At 38.4% G+C, this 25553-nt stretch overlaps 4 protein-coding genes and 1 pseudogene across 5 annotated transcripts; 4 read left to right on the top strand and 1 right to left on the bottom strand.

The window, feature by feature from the left end:
• The first annotated feature begins 2471 nt into the window (after window positions 1-2471).
• Window positions 2472-3910, top strand: LOC125474784 (phenolic glucoside malonyltransferase 1-like). The gene has a single exon (XM_048578764.1). The coding sequence runs from the start codon at window positions 2519-2521 to the stop codon at window positions 3908-3910; it is 1392 nt and encodes a 463-aa protein (XP_048434721.1). The 5' UTR covers window positions 2472-2518.
• A 6825-nt stretch (window positions 3911-10735) lies between these two features.
• LOC125474692 (phenolic glucoside malonyltransferase 1-like) lies at window positions 10736-12433 on the top strand. The gene has a single exon (XM_048578668.1). The coding sequence runs from the start codon at window positions 10895-10897 to the stop codon at window positions 12284-12286; it is 1392 nt and encodes a 463-aa protein (XP_048434625.1). The 5' UTR covers window positions 10736-10894; the 3' UTR covers window positions 12287-12433.
• An 808-nt stretch (window positions 12434-13241) lies between these two features.
• On the top strand, window positions 13242-15046 carry LOC125474691 (annotated as a pseudogene).
• A 1196-nt stretch (window positions 15047-16242) lies between these two features.
• LOC103955742 (nuclear transport factor 2-like) lies at window positions 16243-20436 on the top strand. 2 transcript variants are annotated; one of them, XM_009367647.3, is made up of 9 exons: window positions 16243-16492; window positions 17401-17587; window positions 17933-18227; window positions 18321-18553; window positions 18636-18816; window positions 18982-19103; window positions 19198-19263; window positions 19670-19733; window positions 19839-20436. In XM_009367647.3, the coding sequence occupies exons 2-9, from the start codon at window positions 17402-17404 to the stop codon at window positions 20078-20080; spliced, it is 1389 nt and encodes a 462-aa protein (XP_009365922.2). In that variant the 5' UTR covers window positions 16243-16492; window position 17401; the 3' UTR covers window positions 20081-20436. The 2 variants fall into 2 exon arrangements, with proteins under 2 accessions (XP_009365922.2, XP_048434974.1); XM_048579017.1 differs by lacking the exon at window positions 16243-16492 and adding an exon at window positions 16520-16873.
• Window positions 20437-21160: 724 nt separating this feature from the next.
• LOC103951068 (receptor-like protein kinase FERONIA) lies at window positions 21161-24025 on the bottom strand. The gene has a single exon (XM_009362352.3). It carries the CDS (start codon window positions 23892-23894, stop codon window positions 21273-21275), a length of 2622 nt encoding a protein of 873 aa, XP_009360627.3. The 5' UTR covers window positions 23895-24025; the 3' UTR covers window positions 21161-21272.
• Window positions 24026-25553: the final 1528 nt, after the last annotated feature.

The raw sequence follows: 25553 nt of genomic DNA, 5'->3' as shown, positions 1-25553 counted from the left end.
GCCAAATTTCTCTTTCAAATATCGCATAAAGAAGAAGAAACTAGGGCCGGCCAGAGTGGCTTATTTATGCTACATCGAAAATCCAATCCCTCCTATAAAATGACTTAGAATAAAACTAGGAAACCAAATAAATTAAAATAAATTAGGAAACTTATCCTAAATTGACTAGTAAAATTCGCCCTGAATCTGCCCAGCCCAGTTTTGAACCCATATCTGCTGCAAATCCGGCCCATGATAGCTCACTTTGAAGCTTGGAATAATCTGAACACTTCTCCAAAAGGCCACGAAATCATCAGAGGTAATCTTAGGCTCCAAAAATCGCAATTAAGCAAAAAAAAGTCACTTTCCAGCAACGATTACTACTCAATCACAAAACCCAGGTTCTCTGGAATTGCAAAACCCATATTCAAATTGCGAAACCCATATTCAAATTGCAAACCCCATATTCAAATTGCAAAACCAAATTCGTCCGGAGCCCTGCAAAACCAAATTCGTCCGAAGCCCTGCAAAACCCAGACTTGATAGGGAAATTTTGTGGCCTCAAATTCAAAATGAAATGACTAAAACCAAGGTACCATCAAAGCTCTACAAAACTAAGTTTCTCCTACGTTTTTACCGTGGTTTCGGGACAACTTTTGAGAGAGTTGGAGTGTTCTAGAAAAAGGAAAAGCAAAAAGAAAAAGAAAAGGAAAAAAAAAAGAAAAGAAAAAGAAAAAGAGAATTAATTTTTATTATTTTTATTATTCTGCTTGTTAGTTCGACATTGAATCGAACGCTTAGCCCAACATAATCTAGTTTAAATCAATCTAACTTAGTTTCTGAACCTAATTCATTTCGAAATAGTCTAGTGTAACAAACACATCCTTATAAACCTATTTCTTATCATCCCACATATTCAAGCCTTCTGGGTGCTCAATTTTGCTGACTTTCCTTTCCAAAAATTGAAAAGGCAAAAAAGTAGTTATATGTTGTCAATATCTTTGAATTTATCAATCGTCATTTTTTGGGCAAATTTTTAATTAATAATTTAGATATTGACAAACATGTCTAATAGAATCCATTAGCTTTTTTAGTTAATAAAATCTGAGTAATGTTATTCATACCATATTTTTGTACCACATTTTTATACCACCTTAGGTGACATTTGATGTGGACAGTCACATCATTTGAATTAATCAGATTTTTAAATTTAGTTAATTATTTAAAAAACTAATAATTAAGAAAAATTAATTAATTAAATGATGATTATGGTATACAAGGAGTCTTTCTCCTTTCTTTCCTTGGGTTTTGCAAATTTTTCAAATGATGTGGCTGTCCACATCAGATGTCACCTAAGGTGGTATAGAAATGTGGTATAAAAACATGGTATGAATAACATTACTCTTAAATTTATAATAAAGTAATTAAATAAAAAGTTAACTTTAATTAGTTAGTGGGACATGTGGCAAGTTATAAGATGTGTGGTGAGCATATCCTATAATTAAGGATATGAGCAAAAATACTCCCTCATAAAAATGGGTTGACAAAATCTCAAATTTGTCTTATTTTATAGGGAGCATTTTTGCTCACCATCATAAACTATGGTGTACACTCATCATACACTTAATTATTTATCACGTGTCTTTTCACTTAACATTGGTTATTTTTTTTTCAAAATTGAAAAAAGTAACATTTAATATGAAAGTTAACTAGAATTAAATAAAATGACACATGACAAATAATTAGGAGTATAATGAATATACACCATAGTTATGGTGGTGAGCAAAAATGCTCCACATATTTTATAGAGTGATACTTAAATTTGATGTAAGTGGAATTTAGAAGTTCATGCATGTGACGCACATTATCATGTTTGAATTTAATAACGGTTTGCTCGTAACTTGCAAGACTTATAGTCCCAAAATATAAAAAAATGATTCACCATAGGACATTATCTACATCGATTATAAAATGTTAACTTGTTTTACATTCTCCATTACCAATATGCAAGATCTAAAAGTGGTTGAGATTTACAATAATGTGGTATTCTTATTTATTTGTAAGTGAGAGATTTTAAATTTGATTTTCGTTAAAAGCGAATTTGAACCACATTATTGCTAGTTTATTGTGAAACTAAAACCACCTCCTATCATTTTGTGTAAATAATATCATTTGTTAAAAAAAAAAATTGGAGGTTTACAAAATAGCTTTGCAAGGGACATAAACCATGCCGATGTATGAGTATCACTTTAACAGAGTTTTATTAAAGGGAATTGTTATTAACACTCCAAAAATCTTATTCTACACTCCTTACAAATGTTTTTTTTTTCTTCTAATTATAGAAAATTTGGAATGTCAAATAAGATTTTTGAAGTACTAATAACAATTTCTTTATTAAATATGTTATCTTTCTGGCATACACATAATTTAACGGTATAAAAAATGATCTAACAAACCACATGGCAGTCATTAAAAAAGGGAGGCCATTGTTTACCTCAATTAGAAACTATTAACTTGTTTTGCATCCTCCATCTGCAATATGGCAGATCTAAACTCGGTGAAAGTGGTTGAGGTTTGCAAAGTAGCACCGCAACCAAGCACGCCGGACTCATCAGCCATCCCTGAGTCCCTTCCTCTAACCTTGTTCGACTTGCTCTGGCTAAGATTTGCACCCGTCCAACGCCTTTTCTTCTATGAAATCAATAACCCTAACTCCTCCGACACCAACTTCACCCATTCAACACTCATTCCGAAACTCAAAACCTCACTCTCTCTCACCCTCCAACAATTTCTGCCTCTAGCCGGAAACGTCATATGGCCCAAAGAGTCCCCTAAACCTATTCTCCGTTACGTCCGAGGCGACGGGGTTTTGCTCACCATAGCTGAGTCCGATAATGATTTCCACCATATAGTTTCAAGCAACAGCTTCAACATTGAAGCCAAAGAATACCATCCTCTCATACCCCAGATGCCCGTGTCTCACGAAAAAGCCGCGGCCATTGCATTGCAGATCACCATATTTCCTAACCGTGGCTTTTGTATTGGAACATCCATGCACCATGCAATCCTAGACGGCAAGACGTCAACCATGTTTGTGAAAACATGGGCTCACATTTGCAAACACGAAGATTCCAATTTGTTGCCGGAACAGCTCAAACCTTTTTTCGACAGAAGCGTCATCAAAGACCCCGCCAACCTAGAAGAGATCTACGCGAACCAATTTCGAAACATGGACCGGCCTGACAACAGAAGTTTGATGTTTTCCAAGTTTAAAGTTTTAGCGCCGGGTTCAATTTGTGACACGTTTGTGTTCACACGGGAAAATATAGAAGCACTGAGGCAGTTGGTGAAAGAGAAGAAACAACAACACGGTCATCAATCGGTTCAACATTTGTCCACGTTCTGTCTAACATGTGCGTACATATGGATTTGCTTAATCAAGGCAGAAGAAATGCAAGCCAAAAATGCAGTGATGGGATTTACTGTGGACGCTAGGTCTCGGTTAGACCCTCCTATACCTACAAACTATGTTGGGAATTGCTTAGTGCTTCGGTTGGCAGTTGCAGAAACAAAAGCGCTCTTAGGAGGAGAGGGGTTGGTTGTGGCGGTCGATGCGATCAGTGAGGCTGTAAAAAGTTTGGACGATGGGGCTTTGAATGGGGCTGAGGATTGGATTCCATTATTGTACTCTGTGGGTACTGATGAGAGTGTATTTTCGACTGCCGGTTCACCTCGCTTTGAGATATATGATACGGATTTCGGATGGGGAAGACCGAAGAAGGTCGAGATTGTTTCCATAGAAGGGACGGGAGCTATGTCCATCTCAGAATCTAAGGATGGTGCTGGAGGTCTGGATATTGGGTTGGTAATGAAAAAACATCACATGGAAATTTTTGCTTCTCTCTTTGCTAAAGGCCTTGAAAACCTTTGAAGCCTAATTTGTTGCGTCTTCTCCAATTTATGGTTTATTTTTAATTATTTTTCTTCTGTTTTACAATAGAAAGAATTAGAAGAAAAAAGGTGTAGGATTTGAATTAAAATAAAATTAGAAAAATCAAACGGTGGAAATGGTCAAATATCTGATGCATGCCATGCTGTATGCATCTGACCTTTAGTCCTTTAGGGCCAATTTGCTTGGCTTCACTAAATTTCATTGGACTAAATCAGACAAACTTTTAGTATAATCTAGTGTTTGTTATCATGTGAAACTAACATTAACGATATTACCTGGGACTCACCTAAACTAATTAAAGGAGTTGATAGAGGTTCTTAGCAAGAGTCCCCAAAAGCCATGGCACTAGTTATGATCTGCTTCCTCTGCTCGTGTCTTCTCTCTGCGCACTGATAGGATTTTTACCACACACGTAAAAGGGTTAAAAATTCCTATAATACTTGCAAGAGTAACAAGAATATTGTAGTATAGATTACTTTAACAAGGTCGTTCTCCACAAGAATTATTAAAAAGTAAAATTTTGGAAAGATTGATTTATGACCTAATTTAATAAAACGAATTTAATTAAAAGAGTAGAAAAATCTACAATATTACGAGAAACATATAGAAACAGTTTTTAGAAATCTAATTGAGAAAGCACTAGGGTTCTACCGTCTCCTTAACAATTCTATGTAGTTCTCCCAATTACTTACGACCTATACATGCATATTTTGAAGGTTAGGTTTTCCTATATGCCTACTTGGGCTCTTCTCTGCTCACTCTTGTCTACAATTTCTGGGTTTGAAGGACCAATAGAGCGGTAAGAAGACTAGCTTTCTGTCTTGCCATTCTTTACATGATCACACACTCGACGAAAGAGCTTTACAAGTGGCATTGCCCTTCTTCACTCATGCGATATTGCTGGATCGGGCTTTCGCCTATTGTCTAAGATTCCCCACTGTTGCCCTTCATAGGAGAGTGCGAGCTTCATCCAGAGCTTGACCAGGGGATGGTCAGTCAGTCAAGCAATTCGGGTTCTCAGTCGATTCCTATTCGCCTCCCCCCTGTGTAGTCCATTAACGGGTAGGGTGGGTAAAAGAACTGGGATTGTTGATCTTTTCCTTAAAGATTGGGATGAGTCGATGTCGGTCCAACAATTCAAAACATGCATGCATGATATCATAAATAAATTGAAAAGAAACTACATATTCTTACTAAGGTTTGTGGCCTCACCCTAGCAAAAGAGATTAGTTACGTACATTCATAATTAAAATCAAAAGTAATTCTTTTGAAATAGAAAACACTTTGAGTGTAAAAGTTTGAAAATCTCTAAACTTTGACCAAATTCCTCTCTCAAATATATCATAGAGAAGAAGAAACTAGGGCCGGCCACAATGGCTTATTTACACTACATAGAATCCAATCCTTCCTATAAAATGACTTAGAATAAAACTAGGAAACCAAATAAATTAAAATAAACCAAGAAACTTAATCCTAAATTGACTTGTAAAATTCGCACAGAATCTGCCCAGCAGTTTTGGACCTATATCTACTCCAAATATGGCCCATGATAGCTTATTTTTGAAGCTTGGAATAATCTGAACACTTCTCCAGAAGGCCACGAAACCATCAAATGTCATCTTGGGCTCCAAAAATCGTAATTAAGCCAAAAAATGTCACTTTCTAGCAATGCGCACTACTCGAATCACAAAACCTAGGTTCGTTGGAATTCCAAAACCCATATTCAAATTGCAAACCCCAGATTCGAATTACAAAACCAAATTTGTCCGAAGCCGTGTAAGACCCAGAATTGATAGGGAAATTTTGTGGCCTCAAATTCAAAATGAAATAACCAAAACCAAGATATTACAACTCTACAAAACTAAATTTCTCCTATGTTTTTACCGTGGTTTTGGGACAACTTTCGAGAGAGTTAGAGTGCTCCAGAAAAAGGAAAAGCAAAAAGAAAAAGAAAAAGAGAATTAATTTTCATTCTCTTTATTATTCTGCTTGTTAGTCCAACATTATACCAAACTCTTCATTAAATTAGTCCAGCATAGTCTACTCTAAATCAATCTAACTTAGTCCCTGAACCTGACACACCCCGATCTCGATATTCCTCTAATACCAGGATAGGCACGTGCTGGCCAACACCCAAGGGTGACGAAGCCATTTTAAACATGCCTACGAATAAAACATGTAATTAGAACGAAAATGCTAATGCAAGAACGTGTTCAGAGCATACAACTAATCAAGAATAAAGTGAAAGAATTATTATGACAAAGTACGAACCGAGGAATGGGTCCTACCCTGAGAAGACTTGAAGATCCCTACGCGAAATTGCCCTGACGCTGGGACTGTGTGCCTCGACTCTAACTCCTGAGGGGGCGGAAAACTGACAAGGTGAGTGGACCAAAGTTTATAATAATAATATTAATAAGAATACCATTTTCTTTATGAGCATACTAACCCCCTGTTTTGAAATATATATATATATATAATACTATATAATAAGTTTTTCTGAAAACCCTAGCATGCCATGAAATCATTCGTAAAACAAGTATGAGTAAAATCATGCTTAATAATGGTGCAATCATCACCCGAAGGCAAATCCATAAATCTCATCAATATTGTACTCTCTAGAGGTATCATAGTCGCCCGAATGCAGTACATGTCCATCTCCCGAAGGTGAAGTTGTACGACACTGGGTTACGCTAGTGAAGAAACATGTTAGGCCCCATCACCCGAAAGTAAAGTTGTACGACTCCGGGTTACACCAAAGAAGAAACATATACATAAATATCCTCAACTGTATCTTGTGGCTATAAACGTCTACATACCCGTGTTGTGTGGATGTGTTGTATGATAACCCACTAGATAAGCACCAAAAACATATCTCCAAGACTCATATCCAAATATGAAGCTCAAGGGCTCAAAGCCTCATTTCATAAATCCATGATAATTCATATTTGTAAATCCATAGAATTCCATATATGAATATCCCATAATTCATAACTCATTTTCGAAAATCTGTAATATAAATCATATTCATAATCCATAGAGTTTCATATAGGAAAATCTAATAATTCATAACCTTTCGTAAAACCTAATTGCGATAAAACATAAATATGTCATAAATCGTAAATATAGAAATTTGTAAAGCATAATATTAAACGTATTCAAATCATGAATTATGTAATGCATGCTAGGCTAATATTTTATATAAATATGTAAGTTTAGAAGGGGTCCATTCACAGATATTTTGTAGCCAAGGAACTGCTCGAGTTAGTGATGATGGAGTCACTTTCCACCGATGCACCTGGGCTGAAGTCCAATTCGGGCGGGAAGTGGCCTGAAAACTACCACAAACCGTCAAAACCCTAGAAATGGGTGGTTCTCGATTTGCTATCCAAACGAACTCCGATGCCCCAACCAATGCATAAGCTTTATTCCTGACCTCAAGGGAAGTCCATTGATGGTGGTGGTCGACTGTACTAACTTAAGAAATGGCGAATCGCCACCGTGCACCCCACGAACTCACCAGAGAAGACGACATTCATTCGTCATGAAATCATGACCCACAGCCATCAAGTTTGGGTAGGAATGGAAGTTGAGAGGACGATGAGTTGATTGGTGGTGGTGGTTCCCCATGATTCATCGGAGAAACGCCAGTGAAAAGCATCAGGGTGTTCGTAGAAATTGGGTCGGGTCTCAGGTCAAAGGGAGGGTCCGGGTTTGCTAGTCTTATTCCCTCATTTCCCTCATTGCTCTATCTTCTAATTAGTCACCATCTCCTCTTCTTTTTCCCGATTGGGTAGCACCCCTATCTATTCTCTCCTATTCTTTCCGTCACAGCCGCACACGTGGCACAGCCTCATTACTCCAGCAACATCTAGAGCCTTCTAGATGATGTTCAAATGATCAATTTGCCCCTATCTTTGCTTGCCTATAACTTCTTCGTTATAACTCCAAATTATGTTCCGTTTATGACCATGCATTCGTCATGTTGAGTACTATAAGAATACGCCAAGAAAACAGATCTTATGTGACATGAACAAAAGTCAACGCATTTGCCTCGAAGGGCATTTTCCTAATTTTCACATTTTAAAAATTATAAAATTCGTAATATTTGGGGATGGGTTGTTACAAAACCTAATCCATTCTGAGATAGTCTAGTGCAACAAACATATTCTTATAATATTATTTCTTACCATCCCATATATTCAAGCCTTCTAGGTGCTCAATTTTGCTGACTTTCCTTTCCAAAATTTGAAAAGGCAAAAAATTAGTTATATATTGTCCAATATCTTTGAAATTATCAATCATCATTTTTTGGGCTAATTTTTAATTAATAATTTGGATATGGACAAACATGTCTACTAAAATCCACTAGCTTTTCAGTCAATAAAATCTACTAGGCCATCTCTCCTCTTTTTTTTTCCATTCCCTTCCCTCTTCTCCTATTTGAATGGTCACGGTTAAGCCACGTCAACATCTTATATTAATTTTTTGGGTAAAGTACAAAAAATTACCTCATCTATTGGTGTCACGATACTTTCATACCTCATCTTTTTAAATTGATAATGTCATACCTCATCTTTAGAATTTGGTCCAATATTATACTTTCCGTTACTTGGCCGTTTACTTTTCAGTTAAATGTTATCGTGGCTTGATTCGATGCCCACTTTCTGTTAAAAAATTAATAAAATATTATTAAAAACTAAAAAGAGTTTATTTAATTTTTTTTTTTAAATATTACAAGAAAGGTAAAAAAAAGAAAAACCTCAGTAGCCCCCTCGGCGCCCGCGCGGAAGAGGGAGGAAGAGGATAAAAGAAGAAGAAGGAGGAGGTCACGAAGGTTTCCCGATTCCACCTCAATGGGATCTGAGTTTTTTATTTTTGTATATTTTCCTCCTCCTTCTTTTGCAAATCCGGGTTTTTTTTTATTTTTTTTTCTTCCTTTTCTTCTTCCTCATCCTTCCTCCTCCTTTTGCAGATTTGGTTTTTTTTTTTTTTTTCTTCTTCTTCTTCTTCTTCTTCTTCTTCTTCTGGGTTGCAGGAAGGGGACTAGAAGGGAGAAGAAGAGGAAGATGGGGGAGAAGAGAGAGAAGAGGGGCGAGGGAAAGGGTACGAACAGAAGGTTTTTTTATTTTTTATTTTATTTTTAACTTTTCTTTATTATTTTAATATTTAAAAATTATTAAATGATTTTTTTTTAGTTTTTAATAATATTTATTAATTTTTTAATAGAAAGTGGGACCCAGATCAAGCCACGTCAACATTTAACTAAAAAGTAAACGGCCAAGTAACGAAAGGTATAATATTGAACCAAATTCTAAAGATGATGTATGATTTTGTCAATTTTAAAAGATGAGATATGAAAGTGTCGTGACACCAATAGTTGAGGTAGTTTTTTATACTTTACCCTAATTTTTTATAGCAAGAGAAAGATAAAATAAAAGAATGTGAGAAGAGGGAATGAAAGGGAATGGAATGAGGAGGAAAGAGAATCCTAGTTTATCTCTAATGGGAGAAGCTCTTGGGAGCGGGTCTTGCTAGTGTTGGGCCCCTTCGTGACAGTGTTGTGTGAGGGGGGAGGAGGACACAAATGGAGCCGGATGAATATTTAAAAAATCAGGAGGGGTGGGGTAAGGGTGATTTGGTGTGTGGAATCGTATGGCCACTGTTTCATTATCCGTGTTGAAGAATTTCTTCTCAAATGGAGTAAGCAAATGGATAGTCAAATCCATTTTTGAAGAAACAAGTAGACAAAAATATGCTCCAATGGTTTAGTCAATTGGGCAGGCAATTTTTTTCTACACCCACAAAGTTGGCAATGTTGCTTACTTTCAACATTATCGGTGATTCAGTATTCACGTCTCTATTTATGATAAAGTAGTTCATATGGAGGAAAAAAACACTAAAATGAAGGCTAAAAGTAAATGTCAAAGATAAAAATAAGATAATAAAATAAAATTTGTCTACTTAATTTGCCTATTTCATTTCAACGACACATTTTCTCTACGAGGTAATTGAGTAGAACTTACCGCATCAACTATTAAAATACAATTTCCTATTTCCTTTGCCGACACTAATGGAAATGCTCTTATTCCCAAAAGGAAAAGAGAGAAAAAAAAGATACCACCAACTACCTAAAAATAATTGAACCAATTTCGCATTTTGCATATAAAAATAATATTTAGAGAGTCAGCAACTCAGAATTTTCAGCCAAATATAAAGAGATATGAAGAAAGAAAGAGTATTGTAAGATGCTAAGAAGAAAAAACCAAGAAAGAAGATGAGTTTGACCCAAGGACTCGAGCTGGGTTCTGAGAGAGAAGTCGAGATGGGTTCGTAGTTTCTGCGAAAGAAAGCTAATGGTTGCTGCTGCAAGAGAGCCCGTGGTTTCTGGAAGCAAATGGAAAAGCCCAGCTTTTCCATCTTTTTTCCAGGATCACCAAAACGTGTGCATGAGAAGTGGCGCACAGAGAGGTACCAACTGGGATTTTGGCAGAAATGAAAAAACAAATCAAATAGGGGCAAAATTGCGGACACACTGTTCAAGGAACAGTGCTTTAGTTGATTTTATCATTTAGTTTATATAATATATAATATAGAGTTTTAAAGAAAAACTCACGGTACTGTTCATTTTAACGAAAAATTATATTTTTACACTAAAAAATCAATCCTAATACTATTCACTTTACTTTTTATTTTGTCCTTATCATTAAAACTCAAAATTTTCAAGTCTTTTTCATTAGTTTTCCTTATATAATATAAAAACTGTTATTAGTACTTCAAAATTTTCATTTCACGCTTCTCACAAGTGTATTTTTCTTTATAATTATAAAAAATTTAGAGTACTAAATGAGATTTTATATGTGCTAATAACAATTTCCTATAATATTTGTATAAGTTATTTGTTTCCATCTCCAACTAAACATTAAAACATTGCCATTAAACTTGTTTCCGTCTCTCCCTCCAATGGCAGAGGCAGACCCAAACCTGTTGAAGGTAACTGAGGTTTGCAGGGTAGCTCCAGAACAACAAGGCACACAAGAGTACTTCCTTCTTGATCTTACTTTCTCTGACTTATTCTGGCTAAGGTTTCCACCTTTTCAACGCATATTCTTCTATGAAATCCCTCCTTCCACCGACTTCGATCACATACTTCCCAAGCTCAAAGCATCCCTCTCTACCACCCTCCAACACTTTCTACCTCTAGCAGGAAACCTCACTTGGCCTCAAAATTCCCACAAACCTGTTCTCAGCTACGTCCGAGGCGACACCGTTTCACTCACAATAGCCGAGTTTAATCATGCTGATCATTTCCACCATCTTTCGAGTAATGAATTTGTTGAAGCCAAACAATACCAGATGCTTGTGCCCCATTTGCCGATATCCGACGAAAAAGCCACGGCCATGGCATTGCAAATCACTCTATTTGCTAACCACGGTTTTACTATCGGAACATCCATGCACCATGCGGTCCTCGACGGCAACACTTCAACCCTATTTATAAAATCATGGGCTTACTTCTGTAGACATGGAGGATTAATCTCAACGTCTAATTCGTTACCGGATCAGCTAAAACCATTTTACCGCAGAATGGTCGTCGAGGATCAAGCCCGGCTTGGGTCGATTTACTCGAACCAATTGCTCAACATGGACCGACCCAACAATAGAAGCTTGATGACTAAAGTGCGTACAGATCCAGTTTCACCTGACCTAATTCGAGGCACGTTCCAAGTTACGCGCACAAATCTTGAAGCCCTAAGGCAAACGGTGACGGCCAAGAAGGAACAACAAGAACAATATCAATCGGTTCACTTGTCAACGTTTTCTCTCACATGTGCCTACGCATGGGTTTGCTTAGTCAAGGTTGAGGAGATGAAAGCTGGCGTATCACTCTTCATCTTTAGCGTTGATTGTAGGTCCCGCTTTGACCCTCCTCTACCAGCAAACTATTTTGGCAACTGCTTAACTGGCCGTAAAGCAGTTGCAGAGACAAATAGGCTACTGGGAGAAGATGGGTTGATTGTGGCAGTGAGTGCAATTAGTGAAGCCATAAAAAGTTTGGATGAGGGGGTCTTGAAGGGGGCGGAGAATCGGGTTTCAGGTTTGTACAGTGGCGTGCGTAGCAAAGATCGTACAAAATTTTCCGTTGCTGGCTCACATCAGTTTAAGATTTACGGCACTGATTTTGGATGGGGAAGGCCGAGGAAGACTGACGTCGTTTCGATAGACAGGACCGGAGCGATCTCTCTTGCAGATAGCAAGAATTGTGGCGGAGGTGTTGAGATAGGGTTGGTTTTGAAAAAACATCACATGGATGTTTTTGCTTCTCTGTTTGCCAAAGGTCTTGAGTCCTTATGATATTTAAAATATTTATACAGTGATAGGGTACATCTGTCTAGGGTTCGTGTGGCGGTGGGTTTTCGACTTATTGTTTATCTCATATATGATAAGTGTAACATTATTCTTTATTTCATAGTCAATCCGTGAAAGTTTTCACAAACTGAATCTGATAGAACCCTTGCTCTGCGTCTTACTCAATGTACCAGTAAAACAGTGTATTCATTACAATATTACTTTCTTAACAACAAACTTCCTTTCTTACAGCTTACCTAATACAGTAACCAAGCTCACTTGACCACTAAGAAACCGACTAACAACCTTATCTCTAACCATATCTAACTAGCCAACCTTATCACATCCCCAACAGGATCGTCTTCTGATCTTTTTGGTAAGGATTCTGGAGATTCGTAAATCATGTATGTTTATTATACATCGTACGGTTAATTTTTGTCTGTTATTATTTGTATTTAATTTTAAATAAAAATATTTGAAATAATTTTTGACCGCATAATATACGCTGAACGAATATAATTCATGAATCTCCGAGATCCTCACAAATAGGATCCGGATTCTCACATCGTAGTCCTCACATACGAAACAACCAATTGATAGTGCTCAGTTAGTATCCCAGTCAGCATCCTATCAGGATAATCTGTGTATGGATTTATTTCATTACAACAATTTTATAGTTTTCTTTCCTTTTTGTTTTATTTCTCCTTTGCTTTTCTGCTTTGTTCTGATTTAAATTTCTAAGTTTAAGATATAAATAGTTTTATATAATTTTATATTGCAACTTGTTAGATGCCCAACTTTATAAATGAAACATATGATGTAAAAGTCTGACTTTTGATCGAATTCTGGCTACATTACTATTCTTTTTCCTGATCGAATTCTGGCTACATTACTATTCTTTTTCCTGAATGGGTGCCCACATTTATATATATATTTTTTTCTTGAATCGGTGGCTAAATTGTTGATCTACTAACTACTAGATTATACTTGCCCCGTAATTCGATTATATATAGGGTTAGCAAGTCCTAATCTGAATTCTGATCATCATCTGATAAACATTTTTCATTAAAAGGTTCTTAAATTGATTTCAAATTCCAATTCAACAGTCCAATGACAGACCCAAATAACTCTCTGAAAGTTGTTGAAGTTTTTAGGGTAGCTCCACAACCAAAACCTGGCACATCAGACTCAGCAATCTCATCTGGAGGAGAGAATCTTACCTACAACAAAGATGGTCCCGTTTCAACTGTATTCCAAGTTAATCACGACTGATGCCTTACGAGTTGTCTCTTCCGCTAACCTTCTTCGACCTCCTATGGATAAAGTTTCCGCCCTTCCATCGCCTTTTGTTCTATGAAATATTGCCATGCTCTTCACCTGCAGACGCTTTAATCTTTTTTCATTCAACAATTATTCCAAAACTCAAAACGTCGCTCTCTATCACCCTCCATCATTTTCTACCTCTAACCAGAAACATCACGTGGTCTGAAAACTCCCCCAAACCCACCCTCGATTACGTCCAAGGTGACACCCTTTCGCTCACGGTAGCCGAATCTGATGCCGATTTCCACCACCTCTCAAGCAATGACTTTAATATCGAATCCAAAGAATACTATCCTCTTGTACCCCAACTGGCAGTATCTCATGTAAAAGCCGCCGTGATGGCGTTGCAAATCACCATCTTTCCCAACAGCGGCGGCTTTTCCATTGGCATATCGATGCACCATGCAGCTATTGACGGCAAGACTCTCTTCTTGTTTCTGAAATCATGGGCTCACATATGCAAACATGTTCATCAATCTGTTGATATTTTGTTACCCAATCACTTCAAACCATTTTATGATAGAAGTGTAATCCAACACCCGATCGGTCTTCAACTCGAGGCGATCTACTTGAACCAGTTTCTAAACATGGACGGAAGACAAAACAATCGAAGCCTGATGGTTCAAGCCCACTATAAATCTCTAGCGGTACCGAATTCCTTTCGAGGCATCTTCGAATTCACAAGCGCGAACATACAAGCTTTACGGAAAAGGGTCACGACCAGAATGAAAGAGATCACCACCAAACAACAACAAGAACGTGATCCATCGGTTCATATGTCAACTTTTTCGCTAACGTGCGCGTACACATGGGTTTGCTTAGTAAAAGCACAACAAGGGGAGGAAGAAGAAATAAAAGGGGACAAGATACCTTTGTTTATTAGCGTGGACTGCCGGTCACGCTTAGCCCCTCCTTTACCTGCAAACTTTTTCGGAAACATAGTCACGGCCTATCTAACAGTTGCAGAAAGAAAAGGACTTTTGGGAGAAGACGGGTTGGTTATGGTAATAATTGCGATCAGTGAAGCCATTAAAGGTTTGGACAACGGGGTTTTGAATGGCCTGGAAGATTTGGTTTCACGATTGTACCTCTCTGATGAACAGAAGAGTACTGCTGATCCTCGCACAGTATTTACGACCGCTGGATCGCATCGGTTTGACGTGTATGGCACTGATTTTGGATGGGGAAGGCCGAGGAGTACCGAAGTGGTTCGTAAAAATGGTACCGGAGCGATCACTTTTTCAGATGGCAAGAACGGTGGTGGCCCTGTTGACGTTGGGGTGGTTTTGGAAAAACATCATATGGAGGCATTTGCTTCTCTTTTTGCTAAAGGTCTTGAAACCCTTTGAAGTTTGAACCCTCATTTCATGTGTACTGGTCAACTGAAAACTTGTATGCTTCCTTTTCATAGTTAATATTGTGATGATGTTGTTCTTTGGAGCACGAACCTCTGTTTTTTCCTTTCATAGTTAATATTATGAGACTCCTTTACCTTCACATTTTCGCAGATCAGCACCAACCATGTAATGTAAAAGTCTGATTTTTGATCAAATTCTGGTTATGTTGCTATTCTTTTTCTTTAATTTGTTGAATCGGTGGCTTAGTTATTAATCTACTAACTACTAGATCACAGTTGTCCCAGAAATTCCATTATATAAGGATTTAGCAAGTCCTCTGAATTCTGATCATCATCAGATAAACATTTCATTAATAAAGTTCTTAATATGATTTCAAATTCCACTTCAACAGTCCTATAATGTTTTTCGAAAAAATGGCACCGGAGCGATCACTTTTTTAGATGGCAAGAACGGTGGTGGCGCTGATGACATTGGGTTGGTTTTGGAAAAACATCATATGGAGGCTTTTGCTTCTCTATTTGCCAAAGGTCTTGAAGCCCTTTGAAGTTTGAAGCCTCATTTCATATGTACTAGTCAACCGAGAGATGGTGTTTGTTCTTTGGAGCAGGAGGAACCTCTGTTTTTCTTTTATATTTGTTACGATTTGCGATAAATTTACTTGAATATGTCTAGTTTGCTCCTGCTTAGTTTTCACTTAGTTGCTGGGTTCAACGCACCGCTTAACTAACAACTAGCATTTTTTAGAATCTTACATACGTGTGGTAAATTAAGTTAACAAATCATCAAATTCTAAAACCAAAATTTAAAAACTTTCAAAATCCAAATTCCTACTAATAATAATTTTTTATTACAAATCATATTTTACAATAATTAAGAATTAGTATAAAAAAATGCCCTTTTACACCAATTGAGAATTAGGAAAAAAAAAAATCTATGCCCTAACCACCTGACCTTAACTCTATTAATAGAAGATTTAGTAAACAAAAATAATTGAGAATTATTATCGGTATTTTTTTATAATATTATTATCAGAACTTAAAATTTAGCATCTCAAAAAGAAAAAAAAACTTTAGTCATTTTGCATCTTTTCACTCTTTCTCTTGTTTTCGTTTAATAATGTGGTGCACGAATTTGATACATGGAGCTTCACCCTTAAGACTCTTTTATTTTAAATGATACGTAGGATCGAAGAAATTTCTAATTGGACGACCAAAACCCTAATTTCCAAAAAGTAAAAATTAAAATGTTCGAAAAGTGTAAAAGGGTTCTACTTGAACCAATCTGGGCACTCCAAACCCAAAGTGGGAATTTGCATCAGGGTTGGGTTGTTGGCTTCTACCAAAGACTATTCCTTTTTATCGTGCGCTAACTGTTCGTCTGTCCCTCTCTCTCTCTCTCTCTCTCTCTCTCTCTCTCGCTCGCTCTCAGTCTGTCTCACTCGCTCACTCTTGTTTGGCGGAAGGTACCCTACCATCTCCACCGTCCCCAAATCTCTGTCTCTCCCAAACCAATATAACATTCCCACAAAAGGGTAACTTCTATTTGCTTTCATTTCTCTGATTATTCCATCTAACTTTACTTACTGTATGATTTTCTAGGTTGTATTTTGGATTTCATGAACTTTTGTTTTTTTCTGTTATTTGAATCGAATTTTTGCTCGGATTTTTACTAGTTTATGTGATCGAGCATTGCCCTAATTGGAGGATTAGTCGAGTTAATTTTGTGATTTTATGCTCGGTGGGTGTGAATGTTGGGCGGGTTATTGATTGATTTGCCAATTTCTCTGATTTTGTGAGATGGGTTTTGTTTATTTTGGGGTATGAGGTTGGTTTTAGGGTTTAGTTCTTGAGCCTTGCTGGGTTTGGATCCAGGTAATGTGAGTCTGCTGCTTCTGAGGATTTAGGTTTAATCGGTATGTTCCCCCAAATGTTGGAATTTGCCTAAATTTTCAGTGCTCACTGAGTAGATATGTGGTTCTCGTTTTTATGGAAAATGGTTGTAATTTATGGTGATTATAGAGCCTTTCTCAGAATGTGGTGGTTTTGGCTCTCTCTGCGATTGGCTCTTCGGTTTTTTTAATAAGAAAGTTGTATTTTATATCGCTAGCTCCTTCGTGTTTTGTGTCCGCACAATGGAATCGAAAATGGTCCCTAAGTTCTTAGTTCCTACTATCTATTGGCAGTGATTACTTTACTTTTGGCATTTTCTTTTCTTTCTTTCTTTCTTCGAAAGAAGGATTAGTCTTAAGCACAGGTTCTTTAGTACCTTTGATACATTATAGGTGCCTATTTCTATGTTTAATTTATGGAATTTTCGGAAGGTTTCTTCATATCTCTTACTCACTACCCCTTGTGGTTTTGAATTAGTTATCTTAATGATTGGCTTAATGAGATATGAACAATTGTTTAGTGGTATTTTATTTCTGAATTTTTTGCGCAGAATGGCCTTGCAGAATGAAATTTCTCGACCCACTCCTAGTGCCCAACTTGTTGGAAATGCTTTCATTGAGCAGTATTACCATATTCTTCATAATAACCCGGGCCTGGTCCATCGGTTTTATCAGGAGTCAAGCGTACTAAGCCGGCCTGATTCCAATGGTGTGATGACATCAGTGACCACTATGCAAGTAAGTACCAATGGTCTATTACTTGGTTCTACCTTTTGTAAGGAACATTTGTTGAAAAATGTGCTAAAACCATCAAAGAGTACATTAATAAGCAAATGCATGTTGGCGCTTGATATAGGCAGTTCTTTTATGTTTGTTGATTTGGATACCGTATGGTCCGCCGAACTATTGAAGCACATTGATTGTTTACCTGATCATTTGCGCGTGGTCCCTTTAAGTTTGATCTGTTGCTTTTTTGGCCTTTTTTAAATACTCATTTGAATGGTCAATCCTGTATGACTCTGCCATGCTCTCAAATTCTCAAGGTCATCAGTCTTATTTTCTGTCAATGTTTTCTTCGAGCAGGGAATCAATGAGAAGATCCTTTCCTTAAATTACAACGAATATAAGGCTGAGATAAAGACTGCTGATGCTCAGAAGTCTTATGAAGACGGGGTGACTGTGTTAGTTACTGGATGTTTAACAGGCAAGGATAACTTGAAAAGGAAATTCGCCCAATCATTTTTTCTTGCCCCTCAAGACAATGGGTTCTTTGTATTGAATGATGTCTTTAGATTTGTGGAAGATGGAGATCTTTTTGAAAACCATTCAGTTAATGAAGTTAATGATGCCGCAGCAATCCTCTCAAGCCAGGATCCAGGTAATCATATCTTACACTTTCTGTTCTTTTTTGTTACTCTAGTTTTGGTATTGCAGCAGGAGCTTGTTTACACCTCCTATTATTTGTTTGCAGAGCCAACTCATGTTCCTGATCCTCCTGCACCTGATCTGGAAACTACTCAAGTTGAAGAGAATCCAATTATTGTTGAGAAAACTTATGACACATCAGACCATGAGGGACAATATGCTACAGAATCTGACGTGGAACCCCCGTCTTATTCAAATGGGAACGATGTCACTGTGACAGTTGAGCTGGCTTCTACGACAGCCCAAGAGGATAGTTCGAAGAAGTCGTATGCATCAATTGTGAGCTAAGGGGAACAAATTTTTCCGTTTTAGGCAGAATTTTTCTTAAATAGTTACAAAAGTTAATCAAATTTTATTGTAGGTTAAAGTTCCTAAAGGGAGTCCAGGACCAAGTAAGGTTTATGTGCCTACTAATACTGTCAGAGTGACTTCTAAGAAAGCGGAAACTAATTTGCCTGGGCCAACTGCACCTGCTTCTGTGCCTGAAGCATCAGCCCCAACTAGCACTAGCGCCTTAGAGAGTAGTGATACTAATGAGGAAGGTATGCTTGGTTTTTCTGACTTTTCCCCCTTTTTTCTTCTCTTTATATTTGCAAGTTTCCTTTTGAAAATCTTCATAAAACTAAAATATATTTTGTAAATTTGCATCTATCTAAATTTAATAGTTTTATCTTGTTTCTGTAATGAAACAATTGCATTTGTTATAGTTGAGGGCTATTCTATTTACATAAGGAATTTGCCCTTAAACGTGACGACTGATCAGCTTCAGGAAGAATTCAAGAAATTTGGACCAATAAAGCAAGGAGGCGTCCAAGTCCGAAATAAGAAAGTTAGTGTTTTTGCATCCCAAAAGTATCTCCCCCTCGGCTCTGGATTTTCTGATATATTTCTCACCCCTTGCATGTTATTTTGTGTGTGTGCAGCTCCAGGGCTACTGTTTTGGATTTGTTGAGTTCGAGTCTTCAAGTTCCATGAATAGTGCCATTCAGGTAGGTCAGTTTTTATTAATTTGCGTTCTTTGAAATATGATTTTCTATAGAATCTGGATGCAGTATTATTAATTTCTATGATTCTAACTTTTGATTGCTCTCCCTCGTGAAAATCAAGTCAGACTGATTTGAACAGTATGAATAGGATATGGAATTCTTTCTTCCATCATCTTCTTATTGGCCTTGTATTTTGGTACTCTGTTCAATCAAGTTTAGATGTTCTTTCACCGTGGCTGATTGGTAGTACAATCTTCGCAGCTCTAAGTGCATGTAGTTTGAGACTTTGAGTTGTCATAGTTTGATGTTTGCAGGAGTGCCTTTAGAACTTCATTCATGTTTCGTTTATATTATTTCTGATGTTTGATTGGGTTTCTCGTGTATCTAATAAGAGAACCTAATGTTTTAGGCTTCACCAATCACTATTGGTGGCCGTCAAGCTGTCATCGAGATAAAGAGAACTACCACTCGAGGTAAGTGGACATACAATCTATGCTGTTATCCTTCACTAATTCAATAGAATGTGTCATCTGAAGATATTTGAAAAGCTCATGCAAGAAGAATGCTTGTGTTTCCAGTTGGTAGCAGTGAAAGAGGTAGATTTCCTCCTGCTGGAAGGGGTGGGTTCCGAAATGACAGCTTTAGAGGCCGTGGGAACTATGGCGGTGGCCGGAGCTTCGGCAGAAACGAATATGTGAGAAGGGGCGAATTCTCAGGCCGAGGCAGGGGTGGCCCAGCCGGGCGCAGTGGATATGGTTATCAGGCACGAGGGAGGGGAGGACGCTCAAGTGAACCAAACCAGAATGCTGTTTCTGCATAAAAGCTAATACGTGCATCGTGATTTTTTTTTCGCGAATATTTTAACAAAATTGGTTTCGCGATTGGCGCAGTCAGAAGTGTTGATGGTAAGTAGTTTAATCATAATCTAATGAGAGAAAAGCTAAGACTCTGACATTGTGGTAAATGAGATGAAGAGGCATTTTGCCGTAGGTTTAGGATTATTTTTACCAGAAACTCGAGGTCATCCTCTAGTTTTACCACAAACTTTTGAGATTATTGTGATGGGGTTTGCTTAGTTTTAGTGCTGCTTTTTTATTTATTTATTTTTCCAGTTTAGTTGTAGTGTAGTGGCTGTAACCAGAAGAAGAGTTAAATAGATGGGAATTTTTTTGGGTATGCTTTGAATTGTTCATGGATTCACCATTGATTGTTTGGTTTCAAGTTTTGGGTATTCTTCTTGTTGGAGAAATTGTTTACTGTGACGGCCAGACTGCGGTGTTATTAATTCACGTGCTATAATATAAGCGGATTAGCAGTATCCTGTGACAATGTGACCTAACATCTTGTTTAATAAACCTTGTCCCCAATGATTTTGATGTTTAATAGTTGCCCCAAGTTGCATTGGGTCTTAAATCAATGGGCAAGTGGAGAAACTTTTTGCACAAGGTTCAAATTGTTATGTAGTGTCATTAATTTACGTGCTCTAACATAAGTAAATTTGTATTACCACACGAGTCTGTTCTTAAATTTGGATCGTAAAGTGATAGTATCTTAATTTGACATGCTATAACATGAGTATTTGACAACAATCTGGTAAATAAGCAAGATACGAGAAACGATAATCACACAATTTTACTTCGACTTACCACTCGATACTTCTAGTCATTGAATTGAATACTTAGATAAAAAGAGAATGAGTGTTTTTGTCCATCCTAACGGTTTTGTCAATGCTCACCATACACAAATTCATGTATTTTTTCCCCTTCCAGATCTTGTGTGCATATTCACTGTTATCTGCAATGTTGTTGCAAAGTCTGAAAGTCCAGATGAAGCATTTTGTTTACAGTTTGTTAGTAGAAAGTGCTATTAGCTGTTCCAGAAGCAGAACAACGCAATGTGAGGCACTGCAAGTAATTCAGCATTCATTTGGGTACAAACACAATTGATAAGAAATAGTTACTGGCTTGCTAACACAACATATAATTGTAGCTAGATTACTCTAATGCTGCTCATCATCTCCCAATCGGATTGTTGATTTCCGAGAAGATCGTCCCGGATATGCACTGAACGGATTCATTCGTAGCGCAACCTGGCACACTAGCCAAGGCATCCTCGTCGTTCTTTTCACCGCACTTCTGATGCAGTTGCAATGCAAACTCAAGCCCCCTCACAACATCGTTCATTGTCGGCCGCTCGATCCCATTATCATTGATGCAACTCATAGCAATTTCCACAAACTTGTTCAAACACTCGGTTTCAATCTTACCCTTCATGTTCGGATCAATAATTTGATCAAGTTTCCTGTCGCGATGGCAGCTCTTGGCCCATTCAGCCAAGTTCATTTGGCTTGTCTCCACTGCATGCACCACAGCTGGTCTTGAGCACAGTACTTCACACAACACTACACCGAATGAGTACACATCGGACTTCACCGTCAATTGTTGACGTCGGTAGTATTCCGGGTCTAGATAACCGAAACTGCCTTTCACGGCCGTGCTAATGTGGGTCTTGGACATGGTGGTCGTGCCCATTTTCGACAATCCAAAATCCGAAACCTTGGCCACCCATTTCTCATCCAATAAAATGTTTGTGCTCTTCACGTCACGGTGGATGATAGTACCCTGCGCATCGCTGTGAAGGTAGCGCAACCCTCGCGCGGCACCAATGCAAATTTGGAGCCGTTGTCCCCAGGAGAGAGGTGGGTTGTCGTTGTGGTAGAGATGGTCAGCGAGTGTCCCATGTGACATGTAATCGTACACCAAAATCATCTCATTTTTATCAGTACAATACCCAATGAGAGACACCAAATGGCGGTGTCTGAGTTGTGAGAGCAGTTCGATTTCCGTCTTGAACTCACGGGCTCCCTGCTTTGACTCGGGTTTCAGCCGTTTGATCGCAACGGGAGTGGCCCCGCCGTCGATATGCCCTTTGTACACGTGACCGAAGCCGCCAACACCAACAATGAAACCCTGGCTGAAGTTTTGGGTGGCGGCTTTGATCTCTGACAGTGAAAAGCAACGACACAAATGTGGTGGTAAAGATGACGACCCATCTGAGCCAGTGTCCTTGACTTTCTGCCACCGCCTAAAAACCAAGAACCCAAGAACAGAGAGTCCAAGTATGCCGGAAGCTACACCAATGACTGTGGCAAGCAAAGGAGTTCTTGACCTGGTGCTTGATTTTGATGTCCCCTTTGTTGGGGCTGTAGAAGGTGGGTCGGGGCTTTGTCTGGCTAGATTCTGATTTGTACTGAGTTTGAACATTTCTAGTCCGTTCAAGATTGCGTCGTTGTAATTAGTCAACCAATCCTCCTTGCTTGCTTCCAGTGCAAGAAAGAGATTGACTTTCTTTGGGATTGCAGGGTTCCCCAACATGAACACAACGTAGTCTCTGTACACTGGTCTTCCATTTCCACCGCTCCACATGATTATATCTGCCGTTTGCTCAACGGATTGATTGGAGATGTAGATATGAAATAGCCTGTCTTGGGGCATCGTAACATCACCTTCAAACTCACAAAAATGAAGCCTAACCAAGTAAGCAAACATTGAATCCACAGGGAATTCCCAGGTGAGATTGTAGCTCTTGTTTATGGTCTTGTTCATGCCCATTGAGCGGCCGGTTTGGTAAACTTCTTTCGGAGCAGAGTACTCTGGTATTCCAGAAAAGTGAAGCTGAACGCTACTGTTCTGTGGTAAAACACTAAGCTTCCTACTTAAATCGTCTAAGTAGTTGTACTCGTCTCCCAAACCATCCCAATTGCGGTACATACCAGTGTCCTGATCGGAATAGATCTGCCTTTTGTCACCGATATTGATTCGGTACACCATCTCCAGAGCAGTGTTGTTCTCGATGCGAATCGTGTTTTTGCTGCCTACATAAGCAACCCCAACTGGGCTCTGGGGTGAAGTGTAGTAAAGATATGGGGGCATGGAGATAATTTCAATCCCATTGATAAATGCGTAGGCATCTGGGCTTGCTGTGCTTGGAGTGAACGTGACATTCAAATTCTGTCCTGACTCGGTATGGAGGCAGAACTCTCTGTATATAGTATCCGAGCCAGAAGCATCAGCCGTGGCTGAAGCGTTGAAGTCGTGGAGAAGCGTAAAGCCTCCGGCTTTGACTGAGAAGAGAGCTTGGGATCGGTTGAAGTTGGGGGCGTATGAAGCTGGGTAGAAATACAAGCGGATGAACTTTGGGCCAGAAGAGAGTGGAAATGTGTAGGTAAATTCAAAGCGGGAAAGCCTAGCTGTGCCGTAAGGCACTTGGCCGGAAGAAGAAGGAAAAGGTGCTTCTTTGAATATGGATTTGTTACCAGCTGCTCCGAATGAAAAAAAAGATGTGTCATTATCTCCTTCCCAATATCGGGAATCTTGGCCGAATTTGGTACCGGAAGAGCCACATTGAAGGGTGATTTGTTCAGATGGATCGTAGATTGGCGGCGGGTCCCCAGCCATGCACATGGTTATCATGAGGAAAAAAAGGGGAAGGAGAAGAGGAGTGAGAGTTTTATTAGGGTGTTTCCTGATGGGGTTGTTCATGATTGTAAGAAAAACATGGAAAGGGTGAGGTGTTGCCTGTTTAACTAATTTTCTCACTGGAATTTGGAGTCTCTTGATGACTGCTATTAGCATTGTATGTCTGTGAATGATCACTTTAAATATCTTGCTTAGCTACAAGTCTACACAAAGTCTTTGTGCGGTGAAGACTGACTAGCTCGAAGTTTATCTTCTTGGCATAGTACGTGGTTCTCGTCAATTCAATTAGAGGATGTGGTTGGAGAAATAAAACCACCCTTCTGGAGATAAATCTCTTATTATCTACTTGTGTGTTTATTGTCACATCATCATAAAATTCTTCAGATCAGCGTTGGCCTTTGATGTAGAAAAGAGCGACTTTTACGCTAACCAAAATTGTCATTAGCATCAGCTTTATGAGCAGCTCCTCCTCTGTAAGTAAAATCGGAGCTAGAATGATGTGTTGTGGTGTATGGCACTTTGCGGACGGAGGTCAACAACATTGAAGGTGGTGCTTTGGATATGGGTGCGATACCAACTGCTTGGTGTGCTTCTAAAGGAGAAAATGTTTGAGCAAGTATCTCCATTCCAATTTCGTTTATCATAGTGATCGAATATGCTGCCGGAATAGCCACATTTTATGGTGATATCCTTCACCGGAATGTAGATCGTTGGCGAATCTCTTAAAAAAAGTTATGTTCTACCATAAAACCAATTGGCAATATGGAGAATAGCGCAACTTATTTACAAGTCCGTACATGGTGGACGTACAATAGGGGTGGCAATGGTGTGCAAACACAAGCAAGGAAAGGTAAACAAGAAGAGTCAGCCAGGGTTTGTTCAAAGTCTTTGCATGGAAAAGACTTGCGCTGAAGCATCACTTGGGCAATTTCCCTTCCTTTTCCTCTATCACATTGGATGGATGTATCTTCCAGTCATGATGTGTATACTTTTACTTAAAACTTGTGTTCTTGACTATGGGATAACAGACCCGACTTAAATATTTTGTTTGATTCCCAATAAACGACACAAGTAGCTTTGGCCGGGAGTAGTGAGGTTGAATATTCTGCAAATAAAATCGGAGCGAGACATCTGTGATGTGTGGAGCATGGAACTTTGCGGATAGAAGACGATGCCGAATGTGCTTCTTTGAATATGGATGTGATACTTGCTGCTAGAAATAGGAGGAGAGAGAATCTTACTCCTAACCGAGTACTTCAATCTTAGGAGCACAAGAATAGGAGTGATGGTCTATCAACCACAAGTAGAGATTCAATCTCTTCCATTAATATAGCATCCACCCAAAAAACGACCTTTAAGGTTTTAGCAAGTCGTTGATGTCGAACCTCTACTACACGTTGAATTAAGCATGATCATTAAATCTGCACTCGAGATATTTGTGTTTCACTCATTCTTTCTGCACACTTGAAAATTAAGCATCCTTAATGTATTGATCAAGATATTTAACTTAATTTGGAGGGGATAATATTCCTTCACGACTAATTCATTTTTATCTTCAATTTTTGCAAAATTTTAAAGATTGTTTGCTTGAAGTTCCTTAACCTAATTACTTCAAAATTCTGCATGCGTTTTTGGTCAATTACATAGATGCTTACAAAATTTGAAAGAACACAAAAAGTATGATTTTGTAATCTTTTTTCTATATGTACATGTCTCTCCTCTGAGAAGAGTAAAGCCACCGGCTTTGACTGAGAAGAGGGCTTCGGATCGGTCGAAGTTAGGGGCGTATGAAGCTGGGTAAGAATACAAGCAGAC

The sequence above is a fragment of a genome, unplaced genomic scaffold, assembly GCF_019419815.1.
Source record: "Pyrus x bretschneideri cultivar Hongxiangsu unplaced genomic scaffold, Pyrus_bretschneideri_v1 Contig13, whole genome shotgun sequence".
Classification (NCBI taxonomy): domain Eukaryota; kingdom Viridiplantae; phylum Streptophyta; class Magnoliopsida; order Rosales; family Rosaceae; genus Pyrus; species Pyrus x bretschneideri.
This window is presented reverse-complemented; position numbering and strand designations above follow the sequence as displayed.

What these genes read in the sequence shown, in the direction of transcription:
- LOC125474784 (XM_048578764.1), top strand. Translation starts at nt 2,519, where the DNA reads ATGGCAGATCTAAACTCGGTGAAAGTGGTTGAGGTTTGCAAAGTAGCA.
- LOC125474692 (XM_048578668.1), top strand. Translation starts at nt 10,895, where the DNA reads ATGGCAGAGGCAGACCCAAACCTGTTGAAGGTAACTGAGGTTTGCAGG.
- LOC103955742 (XM_009367647.3), top strand. Translation starts at nt 17,402, where the DNA reads ATGGCCTTGCAGAATGAAATTTCTCGACCCACTCCTAGTGCCCAACTT. An exon ending in AGAAGTCGTATGCATCAATT is followed by an intron (nt 18,554 to 18,635) that starts GTGAGCTAAGGG and finishes ATTTTATTGTAG; the next exon opens with GTTAAAGTTCCTAAAGGGAG. An exon ending in TCCAAGTCCGAAATAAGAAA is followed by an intron (nt 19,104 to 19,197) that starts GTTAGTGTTTTT and finishes GTGTGTGTGCAG; the next exon opens with CTCCAGGGCTACTGTTTTGG.
- LOC103951068 (XM_009362352.3), bottom strand. Translation starts at nt 23,894, where the DNA reads ATGCTAATAGCAGTCATCAAGAGACTCCAAATTCCAGTGAGAAAATTA.